Raw genomic sequence first — 24,188 nt, forward strand, 5'->3', positions numbered from 1 at the left:
CACCCACCTCACCCAGGGGAAAAGCCAGAGCCCCGGCAGCAGCCTGGAAGGCGTTACATGGTCATGGTCTTGCAGCCTCCCTCAGCCTCCCTGAGCCTGTCTCCCACTCTCCCTAGGTCATTCCCGTCCCACCATCCTGCTCCCACCTCCGGGCTTTGGCACGTGCCGTCCCCTCTGTGTGGAACATTCTCCCCCACGGTTCCTTCCTTTACCACTTTCATGTCCGATTCAGCGTAGCCTTGGTGAGGGTTTCCAAATCACTCCATTTAAAACTGGAACCTTCCCTTCAGCCCCTAGCACTCCGTCTCCTTATCTGCTACGTTTTTCTCTATCTCATCTATTAACTATACCACAGAGCTTAGTTTTTAATTTAATTCTTTCCCTCTCAACAAGGTTATAAATCTTCATGGGTTCAAGGAGTATGATCTGTTTGGTTCACTGGTTCATCCCCAGGGCTATGGACATGCTTGGCACACATTAGGCACCTCAATAAATATCTGTTGAATGAAGGAATCAGAGCTGAGAGAGAGGGCATTGTCTGGGACCTGTAACAAAAGCAGTCCGAACAGCACATTAAGCAGGTCAACCTGAAGTGGATTAAAGAGATGTACTTGGATATAAATACACATGATTCTCTAAAGTCCCTGCCCACCACAGAATCATTTTTCCTAACGGGCTGGCTGAATGGTGTGCTAAATGTGGCATGGAGGAAGACTCTTGGGGAAAGGAAAGGGCAGCAGGCAAAGTCTTGGTAGTGAAATCCCCGAGTGGTCTTGGTACCTGGCTGTGGAGAGCTAAGGGGACAAGCCAGGAAGCTTATCGCTCAGGCCCAGTGCATCACATCCCTCTCGCGAGCTGAACCACACCGTCCCCGAGTCTTACCTTCTTTAGCGATGGCATCTGCAGTCTCTTTGGCTTTGTCCTTCAAGTCGCTCACCACATGGTCTACCTGGGACTGGTGCTTCAGGAAGACAGGACGGATGATGCGCTTGTAGAGCAGTTCTGCCCCGTTCGAAGGGCTCGGGGCCATGCACCACAGCAGGAAGCCGCACTGCGCAGAGAGAGAGCCAGCATGGTAACGGGGGGGTCGGGGGCAACAGCAAGGGATGGGCACCCCGACAGCACACTGCCCACTGCTCCGCCGGGAAGGCACTGCCTCTGCCATTTTCTCCAGCAGCGTTCCCAGTGTTTTCTGCAAGCTACAGGTGGGCTTTTCTTATGCAAAAAAATGTGACAGATAATGGGCTAGTGAGGAAAAGCTGAGACTGAAAAAGGTAAAACACACCAAGGCAGCAGCTTAACTGCCTAACTTGGGCCGATTTTTAGTTACAAAAGCTTTTATGAATTATAACTCTTCAAAATCAATTTTGAAAACACAGTACTTATCTGCATGTGTAAAGCCCTGTACAGATAAGCCTAATACCTACGACGCTTGTTCTTAGCAGGCTAATGCTGGTCACATTTATTAATCCTGCTGTAGGAAAAATACCTGGCCATTCCTGAAACCTTCCCATAGTGGACTCGCAGTTTTTAGTTGATCTTAGCCTTCAAGTAATCTTTACAGTCAGGCGTTTCTCTTCATTCATCCTGAATGTAGGTATTACTCCTAACTCTTTCTTTATGGCTCTACTTCACCATTGAGATAAAAAAAAGAAAAAAAAAAGAAAACAAGAAATTGACAATTCTGCCCTAAAAACTTAAAAAAAAAAAAAGAATTGTCACACTATATTTATATCCAAAATAATTTTACTGTTTGTTCAAATGATAAACAACTTCAGGTTGTCCAAGCAGTTTATCCCTCTAGTCTATAAGTTAATGAGGAAAAAAAGGGACATCCAGAGTGGTATGTTCATTTCCCCAGCAAGCTTAATAAACTGCATACATCCTAGGTTCTTTTCAGTTAAGATTCTAACACCCAGCCTGGGTGCCTCTATAAAAAACAGAATCTCATTTCCTGAGATTCCAAACCTGTAGTTTTTACAACTTCTCCTTAAAGTAACCACCCCTCAACTTCTTATGCCACAACTTTAACTGTATAGCCTTAGGCCTGATTATTACAAACCAAAGAATGAACTCAAATAATCAAGAAGCTACAAGATAATCTTCTGAACTTAAAATGCACATACTTGTGCCCTAAAGCTCGCTCCATCAGCACCATGCTGGCTCTAAGAAATTTGTATTACATACTGAAGTTCTATTACACTCAGAATAAGTAGAATGTAGGTTCTCAACAGATTACTCTCTCTAGATGATCTGAACTCTAGAACTCAGGAAAATAACACCCATGAATTAGAATCTTTACAGACAGGGCACAAGCTTTCCAAAGACAGGTATCAGACTGGATTATGAAAAACAAAAGCATATAGCTATAAGCTGCTTACAAGAGACACACCTAAGACAAATCCAATGAAGAACACTTAAAGGGATTGTCATCCTTTGTATTAGACAAACACCAGCTCCCAAGTAGCTCATGTAGTAATATTAATAGTGCGTATCCCCTACTAGGGCAAAATAAGCAAATAGTAATAAAGGAAAACAATCCACCAAGAAGATTCACCTGAACCTGTATGTCTTTTGTATATATTTTAACAACTGTATCTTTATAATTATATAATTCTTAATGGTCAAATCATACAATTTGTAATTATATGTAGCTACATATAGCTTCAAATATAGCTCTGAAATATATAAAGTCAGAATTATATAGATAAATGCACAAAATCCACAATCATAGATTTTAACACTTCCATCAGAAAGTTATTTATCAGCCTGGCTGGTGTGGTGCAGTGGTTGAGCATCAACCCATGCACCAAAGGTCGCTGGTTCGATTCCTAGTCAGGGCACATGCCAGGGTTGCAGGCTCGATCCCTAGCAGGGGGCATGCAGGAGGCAGCCGATCGATGTTGACGCATTGATGTTTCTGCTTCTCTCTCCCCCACCCTTCCTCTCTCTCTAAAATCAATAAAAAATAAAAATAAAGTTATATATCAAACAAACTAGAAATAAGAATACAGAATAAACACAAATTTTAAAATCTTGATTTCAAAGTATATACATGTTTCTCTACCCAACAAACAGGGATTCTAAGAGAATTATATACTACATAGAGAGAATAGAGAATGGGCTCAGAGAAGCTGAGTTCCACTCCTAGTTCTGCCACTTCTAGCCTGGCAAGCTTTGTGCATGTTACTTAATTCCTTAAATCTGTTTTTAGCTCCATAAAATAGTTATTAATTGATTTTTCTTTAAAATCTACCCCATAAAGATTCTGTAGAAAATAAAAAACATTTGGAGCACTTGGCATAGTAGGGGCTTTGTGTCTATCCCAGGCATACTGTGTCTTCTACCAACATCATGAAACAGTAACAGGCTAACTTATTAGCCTTAAGTGGGGTAGAATTAAGTCCCAGAACCAAAACATACCCTTTTAAACAATTATTTTGTAACTCTCCTTTTACTACCTGAAATGAAATGTAAAGTAATGATATACTTACACACATAGTTACCAAAAAAAACCCAAGGTAGTATAGTAACCCTCCTTTATCCAAAGGAGATATGTCCCAAAACCCCCATTGGATGCCTGAAACTGTGGATAGTACTGAACCCAGTATGTACTATGTTTTTCCTGCACACACATACCTATGATAAAGTTTAATTTATGAATTGGGCACAGAGTCACAACAAATAGCAATAAAATAGAACAATTGTAACAATTTACTGTAATAAAAATTATGTGAATGGCTTTGGGGCCATTATTAAGTGAAATGAGGGTTACTTGAACTGGGACAGTTGATCTGATAACTGAGCCAGCTACTAAGTGACTAACAGGCAGGTAGCAAATACAGCATGAATCCGCTGGGTAAAGGGACGGTTCTCGTCCCAGGCAGGGCAGAGCAGGATGGTGCAAGATTTCATCACGCTACTCAGAACAGCATGTAATTTAAAACTTATAAATTGTTTATACTAGAATTTTCCATTTAATATTTTTGGACCACGGTTGACTGCTGGTAACTGTAACGGAGGTTAAGGGGAGAGGGAGAACTACTGTACTCTAACTGCAATATAAAGAAAAAATACAGTGAAGGTAATTTATAATGAAACAATATATATTTCAATATGTAAATGTTCAAGCCAAACTGAGCTTGAAAAAAACCATAAAATTCTCATAAGTAGAATCCATGACTATAATAGCTACAAACAAAATTTCCTCCATATATTCCCAAAAGGTTTTGAATTTCTGGACTAGAGGGATGGTAGGGCCTAATTTCACTGCTGTAATCTCCAAGTTATGATTTTATACCAACCCTCCCTCCCCTTTCACCTCTCCTACCCCTGATGTGCAACAGGCTCCAAAACTCGTTTACTGGGCACAGCGCCGGGAAACGTAAAGTTCAGTTAGGAAAGCAAAAGCGGGGAAGGGGAAGGGCTGAGATCCAGACTAGCCATCTCCCAGCCTCACCACACACGCCTATGTTGGCAACCGCCCCGCACTCGGGGAGACCACAGACACACAGGTCCCAGCACTAATTAAAGCCAGCACCTCGGGAGGTGTGGCAGTTTCCTGTTTCCTGTTAGTTTTCCCGGCTCCAGCACCCCTGGGCTTGGCCTGCTATCCTAGTGAATTAGGATGTTCTCTGAACCACACATTTGCATTAACCCATCATGGAGAACTAAGTGGCTGCACTTTTCACTCGCTTTCGCTGGCTTTTCCTCTGCTTAGAGCCCAGTTAGTTGCAGGCAGAGACTGCAGACCCTCTTTCTAGTTAACATTTCCCTGCGGAAGACCTTTGGTTTTTCATATCCATTCATATAGTGTTCTCCACTGGTTGCTTACACAGGTAATGCATACATACCCAAGACCTGGCTCAACAACTGAAATAAAACAATGTGCGGGAAAAGTTACGTTCTGGACAGAGCATCAGAACGCCAGGTGCGCATTTTGAAGAGTATGCCGAGTATCCAAGGGGATGTATCATGTACTACTGCACACAAAGTAATAGTTTCTTACCAACTAGGCTAACTACAGCTGGTCCCTGACTCACCAATTTGACTTGACGATTTTTTTACATTATGATGGTGGGAGAACAGGATACACATTCAGTAGAAACCAACTAGGCTCAGCTATGATGTTCAGCAGGTTAGGTGTATTAAATGCATTTCAACTTACAGTATTTTCTACTTGCGATGGGTTTATCAGAACGTAACCCCATCAAAAGCAGAGGAGCATCTGTATTTGGAGAGTGTTATGTTTAGCATCTAACAACCTAATGTTATATACAACTTATATAGAGGTGCTCTGCTGTGTTTTGTTAATATTTAGGAAATTGGTATGGAATTTTAGATTGACATTAATAAATTTTACCTCTTACTATTTAAAGTTGCAAGAAATAGTCTCCTGGCTGGTTTTCCTACGTAGGATATCTGATTTTCAGGAATGGATTACTGATGTACAGACAGGCACCCGGAATATAACCATAAGGATGATTACGGTGAAGTGGAAATACCTCACTGGATCAACAATCAGGAGAGTTGATATCTTACTGTATGACTTTAGGAAAATCAATCTGAGTTAATTTTCTCTGCAGGATATTAGGAAAGTCACAAATTAATGAATTTGAGGAAAGTATGAAAGATAGTAGTAGCATTACCAAGTCCTATAATTCTTACTGTTGTTGAAAATCTCTAAAATATTATCTACCTATGTACCATCTTTTCTGGATGAATTAAGGCAAGACCACCAGACAGTAACAGAGCCAAGCATCTATATGTTTGCACCTTTCCAATGTGATTACTTTGTGGGCTATCCTCCAGACTGTTCATTCAGTTCTTTTTGGTACCCTCTTGAGACAGAAAAATAATTACTGCTCTCTACCTACGTCCTTAGCATTTTCTAGTTCTGAAGTAAAATAACTTCCTTGTATTTAAAAATAAAGTTAATTACTGTTCAATTCTCAAGGTGATATTCAGCTGCCAGCTTTTACAGCTCCCTTTTCTTAATCTGTGTAACTGTGCCACAGCCCAGAACACACCGAGCTATACAGACCTGGCCGTCCTTTTAGTCAAGCTGCCCTCAAAGTGCCAGCTGATGACACTCCCAAGAGCAAACACCAGCCCACTCTCACCTGGCGTTGAAGGCGTCCGTACTTTCTTAATGGAACTCTTGGCACTATTAGCACTGACACACGAAATCCTTTCATTACAAATTACGACAGAACAGACAATTCTGTCCGTGATTCTAATGCTGTCAGCATCCAAGTTTTTCCTACAGGAGTTTTATTTCCAAGGTGGAGATATGCTTAATATGCACCGCTGGGACTAGCCTGATCAAAACTGAGAGCTGGTGTCAGAAAAACGTGTATTTCAGCACTGACCTCCTGATATGCTGCAAGTGCTTCCTCAGAAACCTACGTCTCAGGGAGCCTTTGCGATGTGGCCACAAGAATAGTGATGGGCTAGAGTCAAAGCGAACTGCTTAGAACGCACAAGTAAAAGCTAAAAAAGAAACATTTTGCCTCCTGCAAAGTTAAGAAGAAAAATGTTCTCTGTCAATGGGTGAAAAGCTCAGGTGACAGGATCAGGACTTAAACATGACAGTTTATTTAATCTTGTTTTAAAAATAAATCTAGAAAACAATTTCAATGATGGTAAAGATGGTATTCATTGAAGCATCAGTTATAACAGCAAAACAAATCTCCTAAATGTCTATCAATAGGGGTACAGATAAATTACTCCCTGTAATGGATAGACAGCTATGTCAAATACTGAGTAACATGAGAAAATACTCAGAGTACTGTGTTAACTGAAAACAAGTGAGATACATAACTGTGTATCGTATATAGCCTGAACCATGCGTATATGGTTAAGACAATAATACATACACAGTTCTGTGTATATTTATGTCATAGACCAATATATTTGCACATTAAAATAAATAGGAAGACTAAAATGTTAACAGTGGAAGGGCTACAAATGCTTTTTTCTGCCTTTTCTACAACATGCCCCCCTCTACACACACACACACACACACACACACACACACACACGTGCTCACACATGCGTGCACACACGTAAACAGTGTGATGGCAGAAACTTTTGTTTTATTCACCAGAGTATCCCCCAGACACAGCACAGATTCTGGCACACAGAGGTTCTAAATAAATATCTGCTAAATAAAGAAATGTACACATGCTATTTTCATAGTTGGGGAAACGGGGATTTTACATTTTTTTAAAAAAATGTCTTTATTGATTTCCAAGAGGAAGAGGGAAGAAGAGAGATAAAAACATCAATGATGAAAGAGTCACTGATCAGCTGCCTCCTGCACGCCCCCCACTGGGGATCAAGCCCACAGCCCGGGCATGTGCCCCGACCGGGAATCGAACCGCAATCTTCTGGATCCTGGGTTGATGCTCAAGTGCTTAGCCACACTGGCTGGGCTACATTTATTTTTAAACCCTTCTGCTTAATTCATGATCCACTGTTTCTAGCTCAATACCTTGTACATGATCTTTTCAACTAACCTTTGATGCCTAACTACTGGTTCCTCTTACCTCCAATATTATAGACTGCTTTAGAAATATGAATATTAAAACAAAACAAAAAAAACCCACAACAGTAATTCTTCTACAAAAGATAGAATATTAAAACATGCCCTTACTTGCAGGCCTTTCTGTCACCCTGCCATATAGTCACCTGGGAGTGTAGCAAAGGCATAGGTAAGACCTATGCTAGTCCTTCAAATGGGATCTCTCCCCTAAGACAACGTCTACAGACTCTGCAATTCAGAGGCTTTTTCTCAGCCTGTTCACTGAAGCCACTCAGAGTACACCACTAATGCAGGAAGAAAACACTGTGATTGACAGCGTAATGAATGTTTAATCATGTCAAGCATATTGCCTATTTGGAGCATGTGCAGTATATTCACTCTCTCACTGCCAAGGACACCATGATGCCATGAAGTTAGAAACTACTAATGGACGCACATGCACATTCGTTTTACCGTTAGGGACCAATACTTGATGGAAAGCACTTTTTGTAATGTACCTCAAAACAAAACATAAGTGATTTAGTGACCATCTCTCATTGAGGACGCTCCCCCTGCTCTGCGTGGGCCTCCATTAGCAGAGGTAATCAGGAGCTGGCTGGAAGGAAGGCCTGCTCGTGTTTCAGAAGCCTCAGGTCAGACACTGGTGCGAGCGCTTCTGCCAGCAGGATTCTGATCACTGCAGCGAGCAGGTGGGCCCACAGCAAGGGCCAAGTTTCTTTCCGGAGAGAGCGCGTTGTGACATCACTACCATTAGATGGATCTTATTAGGGGCTTCAAATTTACTTGATGTTTACAATATATGACATTCAAATTCAAGATTATAAGCATATCTTTATAAATGCTAAATGTCTTTGACTAACAAAAACAAAAAATATCCAGCGAGCTCTGGAATCTTAAATCTTCCCATAGGCCAATGTTTTCCATTTGTTTCAAAAGGAAAATCCTTCAGCTGTCTTTCTTACAAGGCACTCTGTGATAATGCCATCCAAAATTAAGTATGTACACTATAATGAGCATTTTTCATTTAAATTTTAAAATTATTTAGTTTCTTATTTTTATTTTTACCATATATGGTGTCATGCTGTATAGAACGGTCTGTAATTTTTTATAATTAATGAATTATACAAAAAATTATATATGTGTACATATGGGTTATTTTATTCCATTTAACTGTACAGATGTACTATTAATTCACTTAACCATTTACCTGATGATGGACACTTCCAGTGTTTATAATTTTTTGTTATAACCAAAACTGCTGCAGGAAATATCCTTACACAGCTCTCTTACGTGCAGTGAATATTTCCTTAGGACAGATACTTAGAATTGCTAGAAAGAAATTTTCAATACGACAAGAAACTGTCAAAGGGGCCCTTAAAAAGGCCATTCCAATTTATACCATGCATCCATTTTCCAATACATTCACCAATACCAGCTATTATTAATCTTTTAAATATCTGTCCATTTAACGAGCATAATACGGATTTCACAATTTTAAGTCACATTTTCCAAATCACCAGTGAGATGTTAACTGGTTACTTATATTTTTTTCTTTTCTGTGAAATACAAATATAAATGCTTCTACTTATATTCTTTGTCCATTTTTCTTTTTCTCTTACCTGTACACATTTTTATATATTCTGGATATTAATTCCTTATCTACTGTAAATGTAAATATATCCTCCTAGTCTGTCATTATTTTAACTTTGTTTATGCTGCCCATTGTCGTACAGAAATTTACTTTTTAATAATTTAGTCATCGCCCAGCCGGGCGTGGCTCAGCATCGACCTAGGATCCAGGCGATCGGGGTTCGATTCCCGGTCAGGGCACATGCCCGGGTTGCGGGCTCGATCAATGACTCTCTCATCATTGATGTTTCTCTCTCTCTCTCCCTCTCCTTTCCTCTCTCCGAAATCAATAAAGATATTAAAAAAAAAAAAAATTTTAGTCATACTTCAAGTCTTTTTCTTTGTAACGTTACATTTTTCCTGGTTCCATATGTCCTGATTAAAAAACATTCTCCTATACTTTTTTCTAAAACGGAGGTTTTGGAATAGCCATCCTGTCCTTGTGAGGTGCTGAGGAAACCAGGTGACAGGGCAGTTCCTTCCCAACCCCTCCTGCTCCAACCCCTCGAGCTGTGATTTACAATTTAGCATCTCCTGCTAATGTTGTCTGGCGGGAGAAAGGGTGACACCTCAACCCGAGGAGCTGCTGTGAGGGAACAACGACTAGCTGTGGTCCCTCTGCTGCCTGGGTGCCCTAGCCCAGGACTCCCCCAGCCCCACGGAGAGCTGACCCGACTGGGGTGTGGCTTCCTCCACTCCAGGGCCCGGCAGAGCAGCTATACCCCTGGAGGAAAATGAGCTTACAGGCCAAAACAGCAAGGTATTTGAAAAGTACAACCACTGCAAAAGGAAGACAACATGATCAACTACAGATTCTGTCAGCAGCAGAAATATTAGGACTGAATGACCAAGAGTTTTAAATGGGATTGCTAACTACACTAAACACAGTGTAGCAAAATGAAACAGGAGCAAGAAAACACAGGAGCGACCCAAGCAAGAACACTGGGTATCGGAAATATAATACTTCACATAAAGAACACAATGTATGGTATAAACAGCAGAATGGAACCAACGTGAATACTGGAAGATGAGATTGGGAAAATCTCCCAAGAAGAGGAAAAATACAAATAAATTTTTAAAAATAGCTAAGACCAAGGCAGAAGGAAAAAATATATGGACAATTAGCCAGAAATAAAAATCGACATAATATCAACATGGTGGGTGTTTGCAGTGAGGGAGACCAAAAACTAAGAGAGCTTCCTGTATCTAATTTCCTAAATCTAAAATTTTTTTAGATAAAAATTTTAAGAAGTAGAAATACAGAAAAATTAGGACAAATTGAAAAAATACAGGATGTGAGAAATATGTCTGAATATAGAAGTAGAAGAATGATTAGCTCTAGGGAAAATAAGAAGCTGTGCAAGAATAGTACGTGTACATTATGTGTACACTAGATGGCCCTAAACAGTATTTACAAAGTCATAATGGTGTGGGGATGAATGTTTACCTACCCAAAATTAGGGTACAGACACCTGAGGAAGGCAGCGTGCGTGTGGCAGGGACAAGGGAGGAAAGAGAGCCAAATCCTTATCTTCCAGTGGGAATCAGGAGCCAATGCGTTAAACAGGAAAATTAATAGGTGGCTAAACAAGAATATCACTTAGAGACACTGTGTTAAATGGCAACGTAATCTGCCATAAATGAAGGGACAGTGGTTGCTTTAAGGAAGGCCACAGGGGCTGGGGGTGCAGAACGGCTGTTCCTCAGCACTCTTACAGAGCGACCTGAGTCTCTAAACTATGTGATGTGTAACTTTTATTAAAACAAATACTTAAGCCTATGAAGGGAAAAAAGAGAACCCAGATTTCCTAAGGGCTGCACCACACCCTCTCGGCTGCGGAGCCGGGCTCTGGAAGCCAGACTGCTACACCCTCCGCAAATAAAAGGAAGCAGGGCGCCTTCCCTGGAAGACACTTGAGGAATCGACTGCAGACCGCGTGTCCCGTTCAGCGAGCAAGCAGCACTCCAGCTACTGAAAGGCATGAACTTCTCCTTTCTCGTGCACCTCTGTGCCGATCGGAACTGATATGGGTCCCGCTGGGAATGAATCGCAACTTCTGCCTCCTTTCCCCCACATGCTTGTAAAACTCTGCCGGACACAAGGAGTGAGGGCGGATCCCTGACTACGGCACCCACCAAAGTTCTTAAAATGACTTCCGCACAGAGCCCATTTCACATCTTTCTCCAAATCTACATAAGAAATAAGTTTTGTGGGGTTTTCCCCCCACAGATAATGACTGCTGCTCACCACTGTGAATAAACGAAGGCCTGGGAAAATCTGCAATGCTTCCCCATCAAACACAGACAACACTGCATACAAATACGATCTTGGCGAGCAGCAATGTTTATGGTAGGTCACAGTATTTCCATGTTTTATTATCAACTACATCTTGATCACACAATTGCTGTGGCTGTTTCCAAGACAGTATGCAAAAGATATCAGACATGTTGCATCCTGTCTTACTGTTCCTATGATCTGACGCAGAGCCACAGAAGTCTAACATTCAAGCACTGGTTCCTATTTCTTGCTTATAGGTCCTGAGGTGGAGTTTCTTTTAGGGGTAGGGGGCAAATCAAGTGCATATATGGAAGGAAATAGAGCAGTTTAGGGAAGCCAACGTACCTTCAGCATGTAGTAGAAGGGGAACCATGACAGGAAGAGGTCAGAGAAGAATTCGGCAATGCTGAACACACCATACACGACCCAGTAGGTCAGCCACTGGGTGTCATCTTCTTTGTTGGGGCTCTCTATGGCTTTCATTCTGAAAGGCAATACAAAAGCAAATATATCATGTAGTAAGATCTCAATGAAACATTTTCAAACATTCTTTCACAGCCTGCCCTCCAACACCGAGAAACACAGCCAAATGTATGCACTGTGTCACTAGACACAAGAGTAAACATAAAGACAGGAAGCCATGTGCAGCTCAGGCAAAGTCATAACTATTTGTTTTACTGTTCTGGTTGTCAGAGAAACCAGTACCAGCTGTCTGCTGGATCTCCACCCTGCTCAGTCTCCACCCAGAACCCAGGAGACACCACCAATGACTGGGAACCTGGGTAATTCCCACTCCCATGGGGGTTCCTGGCACCAGGGATATATCAAGAATTCTCCCATGTTAACTCAGTTCTTATGCACTTTTAATAACTGAGGTACATCATGGGTGAACAGGAATTTCCATAAAGGAACTTCTGGAACATAGTTCAGGCACTACCCAAAAACCATAACATATTTCGCAACAGGTGAAAACAAACATATAGTGTCCTTCTCGTTCTATATTATGTGATCCTCAGGCTGTGGTCTTTCCTCCCCTCATCAGTTAATAACATGACTTTCTCAATACCAACTACTACTTAAACAAAATTCATTCTGCAAATGAATAGAAATAAATTTAAAATAATATTTTTGTTTTTAAATTCCCATCCCCTTTGGCAACCATCAGTTTGTTCTCTATATTTAAGGGTCTGATTCTGTTTTGTTTATGCATTTCTTTTGTTGGGTTTTTTTTTTAGATTCCACATATAAGTGAGATCATACAGTATTTATTTTTCTCTGACTTACTTGACTTAGCATTATGCTCACTAGCTGTAAGCATGGACAACTAGGCTGCTTTCATAGCTAAGCTATACCTACTAATGCTGCAATGAACACAGGGGTACATATGTCTTTTCGAATTAGTATTTTTGTCATCTTCAGATAATACCCAAAACTGGAATTGCTAGATCATGTGGTAGCTCTATTTTTAATTTTTTTGAGGAATCTCCATACTGTTTTCCATAGTGGCTGCACCAGTCTGCATTCCCACCAACAATGCACGAGGGTGCCCTTTTCTCCACACCCTCGCCAACACTTGTGTTGATTTATTGATAGTAGCCATTCTGACAGCTGTGAGGTATCTCATTGTGGTTTTAATTTGAATTTCCTTGATGATTAGTGACACTGAGCATTTTTTCATGTGTCTGTTGGCCATCTATATGTCCTCTCTGGAAAATTTTTTATTCTGGTCCTCTGCTAATTTTTCAGTAGGATTGGTTTTTTGGTGTTAAGCTGTATGAGTTCCTTATATATTTTGGATATTAACCCTTTATTAGATGTATCATTTTCAAATATCTTCTCCCGCTCAGTAGGTTGCCTTTTGTTTTGTTAATGATTTCCTTTGTTGTCCAAAAACGTTTTAGTTTGATGTAGTTCCATTTGTTTGTTTTTTCTTTTGTTTCCCTTGCTCAAGGAGATATATCCAAAAAGATATTGCTAAGAGCAATGTCAGAGTTACTGCCTATGTTTCCTTCTAGGAGTTTTATGGTTTCAGGTCTAACATTTAAGTCTTTAAACCACTTTATTTTTGTATATGGTATATGAAAGTGGTTTCATTTCACTGTTTTGCATATATCTGTCCAATTTTGCCAACACCACTTATTGAAGAGACTGTCTTTACCCCACTGTATATTTTTGCTTCCTTTGTCATAGATTAAGTGATCATATAAATAAGTATTTGCTTCCACGCTCTGTATTCTATTCCATTGATTTCCATATCTGTTTTTATGGCAGTGCCATTCTGTTTTGATTACTGTAACTTTGTGGTTTAGTTTGATATCAGGGAGCATGATACCTCCCACTTTGTTCTTTCTCAAGATATCTTTGGCTATTTGGGGTCTTTTGTGGTTCCAAATAAATATTAGTATTAACTATTGTAGTAAAAAATAATCTTCTTTTACTTCTGAATCATGGAAATTTCTTCCAGTCTTGGAAATCTCTTCATTCTAAACCTGAATTTCATAATTTTTTTTTATCCTATCCTAACATCTATCTGGATACTTATCATAACTAAAACAGAAAACTAGAGGAAACCTGAATCTTGTTTAGCCCATGATATGGGTTAAGTACTGAAAATACATTGGCTACTTGGTAAAATGGGTTCCTCAAAGAGACAGTTAGGCTGCTGAGTCATGCTGAGTCATTCACTAAGAAAGCCTCTGAATTAATCAGAAGCAGCTGTTGGTGTATATGTGCGTGTGTGTTTTTAAGAAAATAACCAAGGGGGGAAGCTGTATGAGATGCCTGCTATTGAAATAAGAAAGAGAAGGGAAGGAAGAAGTAGTAAAGTGAGTGCTGCCTTGAATATCAAGGCTGAGCAAGTTTTTCTCTTTTAAACACAAGAATCACATAAAATGAATTTAAGAGAGCTGATTATAAAATAATGGCTTGTAACATGCGGACTGTGTCTGTGTTTTAGCTCTATTCAGATAGATGCTAGATAATATAACAGAAGGCCAAAGAAAAATGTAGGCAAGCACATTAACCAAAGGACTAACAATGGTACACACACCCTTTACACGTCAGGTTTTCTCCTCTGCTTTTTCTGAGTAAGGATGTATCAATTTATCAGGCAACAGAGAGGATTCAAGGAATCACAGGATGCGTTCTATGCCTTTAAGTCATTTGCAGTCCAGCCAAAATGGCAAAGCTAAAGAATGGGAGGGGTAAGGGGCCTTATAATTATTTAACTCTCACCACAGCCCTATGGAATAGGTGTTATTCTCAGTCTTGAGAGGAAGAAACAGAAATATGGCCAGGGTGCAGAAGATGGTTGGCAACAGCTAGCAGCTCTAAAAATTCACTGAGCAGAATAAAAAAATCACAGAATGTGGAGTTGGAAGATCTTAGAGATAAACTATTTCAAATTTTACATTTTATAAACAAAACATGAATTTCAAAGAGGAAAGAGTGATATTAAAATGAGTTTCAACTCAAACTATAAGATTATAGAAGCATGTGTTCATATATTTTTTAAGGGGAACATGGACTGTTTAAATAAATTTTTAGTGTATCATATACTGAAATATTCTGAAGCCTTTAAAAAGGATATTGACAGGGAATGATGTCTAAGATATACTGTCGACTGTTAGACGAAAATTTTTACTTTGTGTAGTAAAAAACCCAAAAACACGTTTGTGTTTACAGATTAAGAATAGTATCCAGAAATATATATTTCAAATTCTTAACGCTATTCCTGGGTATTGGAATTACAGAATTTTTTTTTTTTTTTTCTGTTTTTTGCAATGAGCATGTACTATTTTTTTTAACAAAAGTAAAAAGATTTCTATTTGGGGGGAAAAATGGGCACCAGACTTTCTATAACTACTTCCTCCTATGAGATTCGGTCTCTCTTTAGGGCTTTGTTAAAAACAAACACTGAAGTGAACATCAGATATATTCACTTAATTTCTCTCCTGAGGAAACAGCTCGTGGTTTCCTTATAAACAAGCTTCTCTAACAATGATCAGACACAATCTGTTGTGTTTTAGAGCATTAAAAGGCCTTTAAATACACACACACACACACACACACACACAGCAGAGTCATGCAGCCCATCCCATGAAACTGACTCATCCTAATTTTCCAGTTAAACAAAGCAAACTATCAAAAAACAAACCAAAAAAAAACCATAAAAAACCTCACTACGCTGAACTACGAAATAGCCAGGCTTTCCCCATCATTTCTTCCCAGTGCTCATCTGGCTTTACATCATTCCACATCCTTAGCTTGCAGCTTTGTATCCTGGTCCTACCACTTACTAGGTATATGACCTTGGGCGAGTTATTCTGGGCCTCAGTTTCCTCACTTGTCAACTAGGGATAAGAAACCTCATTGTGTTGCTGTGCAGACTAAATTAGTTAATACATATAAAGCACTTAGAAACAATGACTGGCACAGAGTAAGCAGCACTAAATATTACCTCAATAGGTAATAATTACAATGTGGTAATAATTTATTATCACCAGGAGGCTGAAGGTTAAAAAGAAATTAGAGTGATAAGAACACTCCAGACCTTCCGGCTAAGCAGAGCTGATAAAGGATTAATAGCATTCTCAATAGGCTAAAAGGAGATTAGAAAATTACCCGTGGATTTTCATTATACCTCTCTCTCCAAATCCCAAATGCTACAGAGAGTAAAGAGCCAGCTGAAATTCCAAAAACTGCATAGGCGGGTCAGTGGGAACAAATGTGACACTGCTGAAAACATTTTTTCAGGCACACCCTGCAAGGGTGGCTGGCTGAAATTCTCCACATTGGTATTGAACTGGAACCGGTATGTCCACAACCCAATGGCCAGCCCCTCATCCAGACCACTGGGCCCCAGTGACTGGTACCAACGGCCTCTACCCTCCCTGGCCCATCTACTGTCCACACCTTTGCTGCTGCTTTCTAAGAGCAAGGGCAGGAACCAAGTGTGGCAAAGGATAGCATTAAACACAAAGTCCGTGTTTGTTATGTATAACATGTAACAGCATTCAGAAGTTTAAGCAGTTAAAAAAATACAAAAAACATCCTACCCACCTTTACCTAATATTTGTATTATGAATATTCTACTGTTGTATCATTAAGAAACTAACACTGGCAAACAGGAAGGGCAGATATGGGAGAGGCCTATCTTCCGGTTCTGAGAGATTCCTGTCATAGTCTCAATTACTGAGCTTTTCTTCCTCCTCCGTCAGTGACAACCTCAGTTAGGTTGTTATCACTGGGATGGATGTTACATTTTCATACTTCACTGACTTTATAAATTATTTTTGACGCTGTATTAACTCTTTCAGACCCAAAGGTTATTCCTAGTTATTGGGTTATTTCGACACCTTCATTTATGTCATTAAATTGAAAAATGTCAACTTGCTACATGAGAAAGGAGTATGTGCTACCCAAACATACATATACAATGAAGGGTAACCATAAGATCGATGGCAAGTGTGAAAAGCTCACTGAGAAGTTTCACTAGTTTCATTCCTACGTCATATTCCAAATGACTGAATAAACAGATAATAAACAGATAAAGCAGTTGTTAAATAAAACCTATACCAGTAAAAAAGCTTTGAGATGTGCTGTTTGTAAAGAACAGAAAGGAAACTGCTTGTGGTCCATTTGCTTTATTTCTAATGTGTTAAGTTACATTTAGTAACCAATAGTTCAGAGTTCAAGGCAGATTCTTTGAAGCTTGAATACGAACTTATGTTTATAATCCTTTTGATTCGACAGACAGGCAATATGACCACGCGCAGTGCCCACGGTGTACGGAACTGCTTCGGGCCGTATTTCTCAGAGAAGTTAAGTAGAAATTCCTGATAGCTCAAAATGGTCTTCCTACCTCCTATTACCTCTGTTTAGGAGCCTGCAATTGCAACTCTTATTTGATGTGTATAGTGCATCAGATTGGAAGGAAAAAATCACATACTCTAAGACATAAACGCTAGTTTGTTTCTATGGCAAGAAGATTTTTCTTCTTCAACAAGAAGAAAACAAGGTCAGAAACTAGGGGTGCTCAGAAAGTTACCCTGTTTTTCACTGCTGAGTTGCAAAGCGAGAAAGAATCAACAGAGCAAGAGAGACTAGGACACAGGATATACAATAAAACCAACTTGCCTATATACTGTTTGTATCATGCCCAACCCTCCTCCTTCACCCAAAAAAGATATGAGATAGCTAGTGGCAAATATGCTTCTTAAATACATAGCAACTATCTTCTACGATGCCTATATGAGAACAATGAAAAAATATACCATGCTCCTCTCTACTCTTTAACAAATGTTCTCCTACAGTACAACTTAATGAAATTCATAATATATAATACAGTAAACTAAATTCACAGGCAAATACATTTTAAGATGAGTCTATAAATCACCTCTAATGGAGAGTGAATTACAAAAAAAAAAAAAGCAGGCATTCACTGGCCAAACATTTTTGGTTTAATTACAATGACATTATTTATTAACTGTCCAGCATTTTATTTTTAATACAAAATGGAAGATTCAGTCACGGTTGAATATTAACCGTGTGGAATGTGGGCAGTGAACAGCCGGGGGAGTCAGGCATCTCTATACAGACGCCTGGTTTTGCCTCAACAGTCCTGGGACCCGAGTCAAGTACCTTCCGCTTGTGGCCCTGGTTTCCAACCTGTTCAAGGTGCTACAATCTCCGCAACTCCATCTCTAAGACCTCCCCAAGCTAACATTTTATAATTCAAAACTGAAAGCATTAAACAATTGGATAGATGGCTTAAAAGGATTAATGCCTGAAGCAATAAAATAGCTGATGCAAATCCTACTGGGACAACTCTTTGTCAATAAAATTGATGACTCCATAAATATAGTATCTCTGTCAAGTGTGGTATCATAAAGTTTACTTAAACTCAAGTACCCTGACTACCTATTTGGAACAACCTAAACTGACCTTCCCCAGACAAAAGAAGGCCACATCAAGATGCAGACAGCAGTCTAGAGTTACCTCTGACCTGTAAGTGATCCTTCACAGATCACCTGGCCTAACTCTCAGGGGCTGCAGGATATATATAGTGGCTGTGTGACTGAGAGGCACAGATGATAAGCTCTACTCCCAGGAATCAGAAGAGTTAGCAAGTGATAGAATGAAGTCAGGATGGGTTTCTATAACCCTGCTTATATTTCAAGTGCTACAAAAAGTAATTTTCACTAGCAATTTTTGAAACTGTTCTTAAACTTCTGCTTATACTTAATTCATTGTTCCTCAAAATTAATTAATTGGTAATGTTATTGATAAACACTAAATACCTCAAAATATCTCAATATGTATTAATACTTGTTTTAAATGCTATAGAAGGGCATTAAGTTGAAAACTGAGTCTTCATTCAGTCAGTCCTGAAAAAGAAAAGAACTCCAGAACTGGAGGAAGGGGGGAGGGGGTGGGAAATGAAGGTAACTCAGAAGGACAAACAGACCAAATCTCCACGGCTTTCACAAAGAGGAAAAAAAGACTTAAAGTTCCAAAGGAACCCGCCAGCGCAGGAACGGGATCTCCCTCCACTGCTGCTTTAGAGCCCAGAAACTAGATCGTGAATAAATAATTTAAATCACTCATCGTATTTGCTTCTCAAAACTTTCTTTTCCCTATGATGCAGGCAAAAAGAGGGGGGGAAATAACCAAATGCTAGCTATAATCGTCTAAAAAATCAGCACAGGTTGTTTTAGGAATATTTTATTTTTCAGTTTTCTCCATGCTCCTCCATTTTGAAACAGTTCAGCAATATTAGCAATACTACTAAGCGAAAACAGAACCAGTAAAAAGCTGACAAAAGTAAAATGCTTAAATGTTTAAGGTTTCAGCTGTTTAAGGCGAGCTTTACAGAGTACCAGTTATAGTGTGGATCCAAGTGCCAGAACGCTTGCACTCCCTGCGCCGCAGCCAGCAGCGGGGGCAGGCGCCGCTCTGCTCTCACAGCCGCAGAGAAAGGCGAGGGCGCTAAAACCCCAGGCAGCTTAGTAGAAAATATATCTGCTCCCAAGTTGTCATGAGTAAAAAAGAAAAACATATAAGTTCTCAAAAGAAACCCACAAGAAGACAAACACACCCCTCGCTAATGAGTCTACGAGGACCACACCCCCACACCGGCAGGGAAGCCTGGCTGCTCCGATGACCGCCTCTGAGAGACGGCGCGTTCGGGAGTGTCAGGCACAGGTGACTTCCTCACACTCTCTGGGCAATGAACCTGTTCGGGAGTCTGCCGCTGCATATCTTAAGTAGATTTCAACCATTTCCAACCTCTAGTTCCTCCCTTTGTCCGCGGTGCATCGTTAGCTAAGAAGATGTTATAGCTTTTACCTGTAGTTAACTGTTATTACAACTCCTGCAGTTCGACAGCGGTTTTTGTTTTTATTTTTCAGTTTTCCCCCCTCACCATCCCTTTCTGATCTGACCACATGGGGGTCATCCCCAAACATCTCCCCCTTGAGATCTGCTGGCTCCTGACACAGAACTACAGGCAAGGCTGCATTCCCTCGGGAGATCCAACTCAGTGTGCCGTCCTCAGGGAGGCCCGCGCTGGTAAAGCACGGCAGGGCTCTGCCAGTAACTGTGTATGCTGCCGTCATACACCAATGCGGCATCACAGACGAGAGAAAGACCTTGTTAGTAATGTATTCTAACACCGTTCACAAAACACTGCAAATGACTACATGTGCAGATATCTGATCTGGATGGCAGTACCTTGAGTAAGTAAAAATACACTGCATGAAAGTAATGTATTGAGCCTGGCCGGGCGTGGCTCAGCGGTTGAGTGTCGACCTAGGATCCAGGAGATTGAGGCTCGATTCCTGGTCAGGGCACATGCCTGGGTTGCAGGCTTGATCCCCAGTCCGGGGTGTGCAGGAGGCAGTTGATCAATGACTCTCTCATCATTGATGTTTCTGTCTCTCTCCTCTCCCTCTCCCTTCCTCTCTCTGAAATCAATAAAGATATAGTAAAAAAAAAAAAAAAAAAAAGTAATGTATTGACAGTGTCAAACTGATCAACAGTTCAGTTTTCACTTCTACATAAGGCTATGGCACATCTGAGGGATACTCAAGAGCAGCTTGGGAAGTAATATAACATAAAAGTTAAAAACATGAAACTTTAGAGCCAGACTCCCTGGGTTAAATATCAGTTTCACCATCTACTAGTTGTTAGACCTTAATCAAGTTACTTCTGTTTCCTCATCTGTAAAATGGGAATGATCATGGTACTTACATCATAGGGTTGTCATGAGAATTAAATGAGTGATATTTGTAAAGCACTGAAACAGGGATCCACAAGTGTCTACTGAGTTAAGGGCTGCACAGGCGTTTAGTGGTCATGCAAAGAGCTAATTGCTGTGACACTCAGTACTGATGGCAAACTTAGAATGGGCTGGTGAGGGCACACAGCAGAGAATGACACACCACTGAAGTGCACATGAGACAGCCAAAGCACGACCAACCATTAGATTATGTATACACACCAAAGCACTGGACTCTATAAATATTTAATTTTGCGACCTCGGTACTAAAACTTGCCTAAATGTGCTCTCACACTCCTGTGTAGTCACTGACAGTTCCAGACCAAACCTGGCCCTGTGTGACCCTGGAAAATATTTCTACCTCATTGTCCCCGGATCATTTGAAAACTAAAGGAATCAGACTACATGTTTGATCTCTAAAGCCCAACTCTGATAGACCCAGACAGGTGACAGCCTGATCCTTAGGAAAAATATAAAATAAAAATGGAAAATTCATAGACTTTATAGAATTTTAAACAAAAAGGTTGTTGAGTAGGACAAAGAGCACTGCCCTCCTTTCCCTTCTCTGCAAAGCGAAAATAAAAACAGAAAATGAAGTCATTAGACTCCCTCATAATTCCATTTGAACACAGAAGCAAGGAGAAGACCAGCACCCACACTCGAGGACCCCTGGGAGGGGGTTACCTCAGGTCTCAGGCAACAGACTTTGCACATGAAGGGAAAGCCCAACACACACTCCTGAGAGGCCCCTCAGGTAGTGCACTTATTTGTGTAATGCCATTAAAAGTGGGCTGCACCAAAAACAAAAGGCCACATATTATATGATTCCATTTATATGAAATGTACAGAATAGGCAAATACATAGAGACAGTAAATAAAACGGTGGTTTCTGGGAACTGGGGTGAAGGAGAAAAGAGAAGTGACTGCTAATGGGTATAGTTTCCTTTTGGAGTGATGAAAACGTTTTGGAATTAGACAGTGGTAACGCTTTCAAAACTCTATGGCTATACTAGCCACTGAATTGTATCCTTCAAAAAGGTTGTGTGTGAATTATATCTCAGCAAAAGGGGAGGCAGGTCTACCTTAATAAAGGAGGCTCCTATTATTACCCAATAGTCCGCTTTCTCTTATCAGGAATAGAGGAAAGTAAGGGGATTAAAGTAATTCTGTCAACAGCTCTTGATAATGAGGAGGCTGGAATTAGATTTCATGCTGCCAGTACATAAAACGTCTGGTGGCCAAAAAGTCTGGAAACATAGAAGTAGAAGATTAAAGGCTCTGGTCTCAGAGCTCAAAGGGAAATTACGTGCACAGAAAGTGAGGGTAATCAGCAGGAAGGGAGGACCTGATAAGGCACTGGTTGCCCTCCACGAGCTCTGGCCAGCCTTCAACTGTCTGTGTGCTCCAACATGCCAAGACCTGAGCTGGAGCCAGGTGCACCTGAGCCCACCCACAGATTTCCCAAGGTAGTGAGTCATAAGCAAAGCCAGGAAGCCAAATGAGCTTTTCCAAATTTTATTTCTGCACCCCACAGCCTCTAGGCCCAATGGTGACCACTATGCACAATCTGTGGGCCCCTCTCTACGATGGTACAAAGAGAGGAAACAGCAGGAGGAAACGCTGAAAGGTGACCAAAGGGACAGATGACAGTTTGGTAAGATCACCAATTCCTTCTAGAGGTCACAGCAGTCAGAATGACCTTTACATCATATCACCGCATGCCCTATTTAAAATCCATTCAAGGCTACCAGAAAACATGCAAACTCCTTACAACCGCTTGTACGTCCTGTACTAGTCACTGGCCGGGCCGGCGGCACCTGCACCTCTCCGGTCCTCCCTCACTGCTCTTCCCAGAGCTTCCGAAGCGCCTGACGTCCGCAGCCTGGCACAGGGTGCTGCCTCGGCCTGGCTCTGTGCTTGGCCGGTCCCTTCTCATTCCTCAGGTCTTAACTTAAATGGGGTCTCAGATAAATACTAGAGTCCTTCCTGTTTTTCTCTGCCACAGGTCCTTGTTGATTTTCTTTGGGAAGCTTCCCACGCTCTGTCACTACTTTACTTTTTAGTGAGGTTTATCCTGGCAGCTGTTCATTCACAGAGGATGGAGAGCGTGTCCACCTTAGTCCCTGGTTTATCTAAGGTGCTGCCACAGTACCTGGCTCACCACTGGCATTAGTTTTTTGCTAAACAGATGAACCTGTATTTTTAAAAATAAATCTGGCTAGGGAGCACAGGGAAAGTTACAAGAGGCAAGGAGAACAGTTAAAGTGAAGGTGACCACAGACCACACTTGAAGTAACACTGATTTAGGTGCTATTAATACCACCATGTTCAAGGGCTTCCTTTCTGACAATGACACAATCACATGGGTTAAGCAATGAGCAGACTTGAGTAGATGAACATAACGTGGGCTGCCTGGATGCTTACTACTCAGAAACCTAAGCATATACGTTCTTTTTTACAGGCAAAAGGAAAGAAACCATTATTTGTACAGTTGATCCTGGAAAATGTATGGAGTTTGTATGATGCTGTCTTTTAAATGCTGTCTTTTAAAGGCCAACTGGGGTGCTGTATACTTTACTCTGTGCACACAATTCCAGGTCTCCTTGAACCTCCCTCACAGAGCAGAGGCCAGGTAGACTTCTGGGCCATTCCCAGGGTCGGCAGGTCATCCCAGACCCCCTTTCACCCCATCTTCAAGGGTAACAAGCACCGGTTACTGCTGTCACTCTTCAACGGGGGTTCTCAACACTGACTGCACATTAGAATCCTTTAAAAATTGTAAAGGATTGAGGATTTTTAAAAATTCCCCAAACCCAGGCCACACCTCAGACCAATTACATCAGAATCTCTGGGGGTAGAAACCAGGCATCAGTATTTTTTAAGGCTCCTCAGATCATTCCAATGGGCAGTCAGGGCTGAGAACCACTGTTTTAGGGAAAAGTCCTAGTACCCAGAGACCAAACTTTACTTAATTCCCGTATAGTCATAGAATCCTGTATTGATTTTAAAGGTAAAACAGTTGGGTCTTCCAAAAGGAAGCAACCTATGAATAAATACTAATCCAGAAATACTCATTATTTCCTGAATATTTGCTTAAATCATTAAATTCCTTTCATTAGATTTTTAATACTTTTCCGACTCTTTTTTAAAAAAATATATCTTTATTGATTTCAGAGAGAGGAAGGGAGAGAGATAGAAACATCAATGATGAGAGAGTCGTCATTGATCGGCTGCCTCCTACACGCCCCCAATTGGGGATCTAGCCGGCAATCCAGGCATGTGCCCTGATCGGGAATCAAACCACAATCTCCTGGATTGTAAACCGCCGCTCAACCGCTGAGCCATGCCCGGCCGGGCTCCAATTCTTATTAAGATGTACTACAAATGTCATTTTCCCTCAGAATACTCAAGTAGAAAAGAAAAATTGTATATACTTGAATAGAATAATTCTAAAA

The 24,188-nt window shown here is 40.7% G+C and overlaps 1 protein-coding gene across 1 annotated transcript in view; it reads right to left on the reverse strand.

Annotated features, from left to right (window-relative positions):
- Positions 1 to 24,188, reverse strand: part of REEP5 (receptor accessory protein 5) — a 33,980-nt gene that overhangs the window by 6,557 nt on the left and 3,235 nt on the right. Inside the window, exons 3-4 of the mRNA XM_087815492.1 lie at positions 11,799 to 11,937; positions 883 to 1,051 (exon numbers count right to left, since the gene is read on the reverse strand). Of these exons, the coding sequence (XP_087671618.1) occupies positions 883 to 1,051; positions 11,799 to 11,937 (308 nt within the window). The remainder of the gene's footprint in view (positions 1 to 882; positions 1,052 to 11,798; positions 11,938 to 24,188) is intronic.

This window comes from Miniopterus natalensis, chromosome 3 (assembly GCF_054644295.1).
Source record: "Miniopterus natalensis isolate mMinNat1 chromosome 3, mMinNat1.hap1, whole genome shotgun sequence".
Lineage (NCBI taxonomy): Eukaryota > Metazoa > Chordata > Mammalia > Chiroptera > Miniopteridae > Miniopterus > Miniopterus natalensis.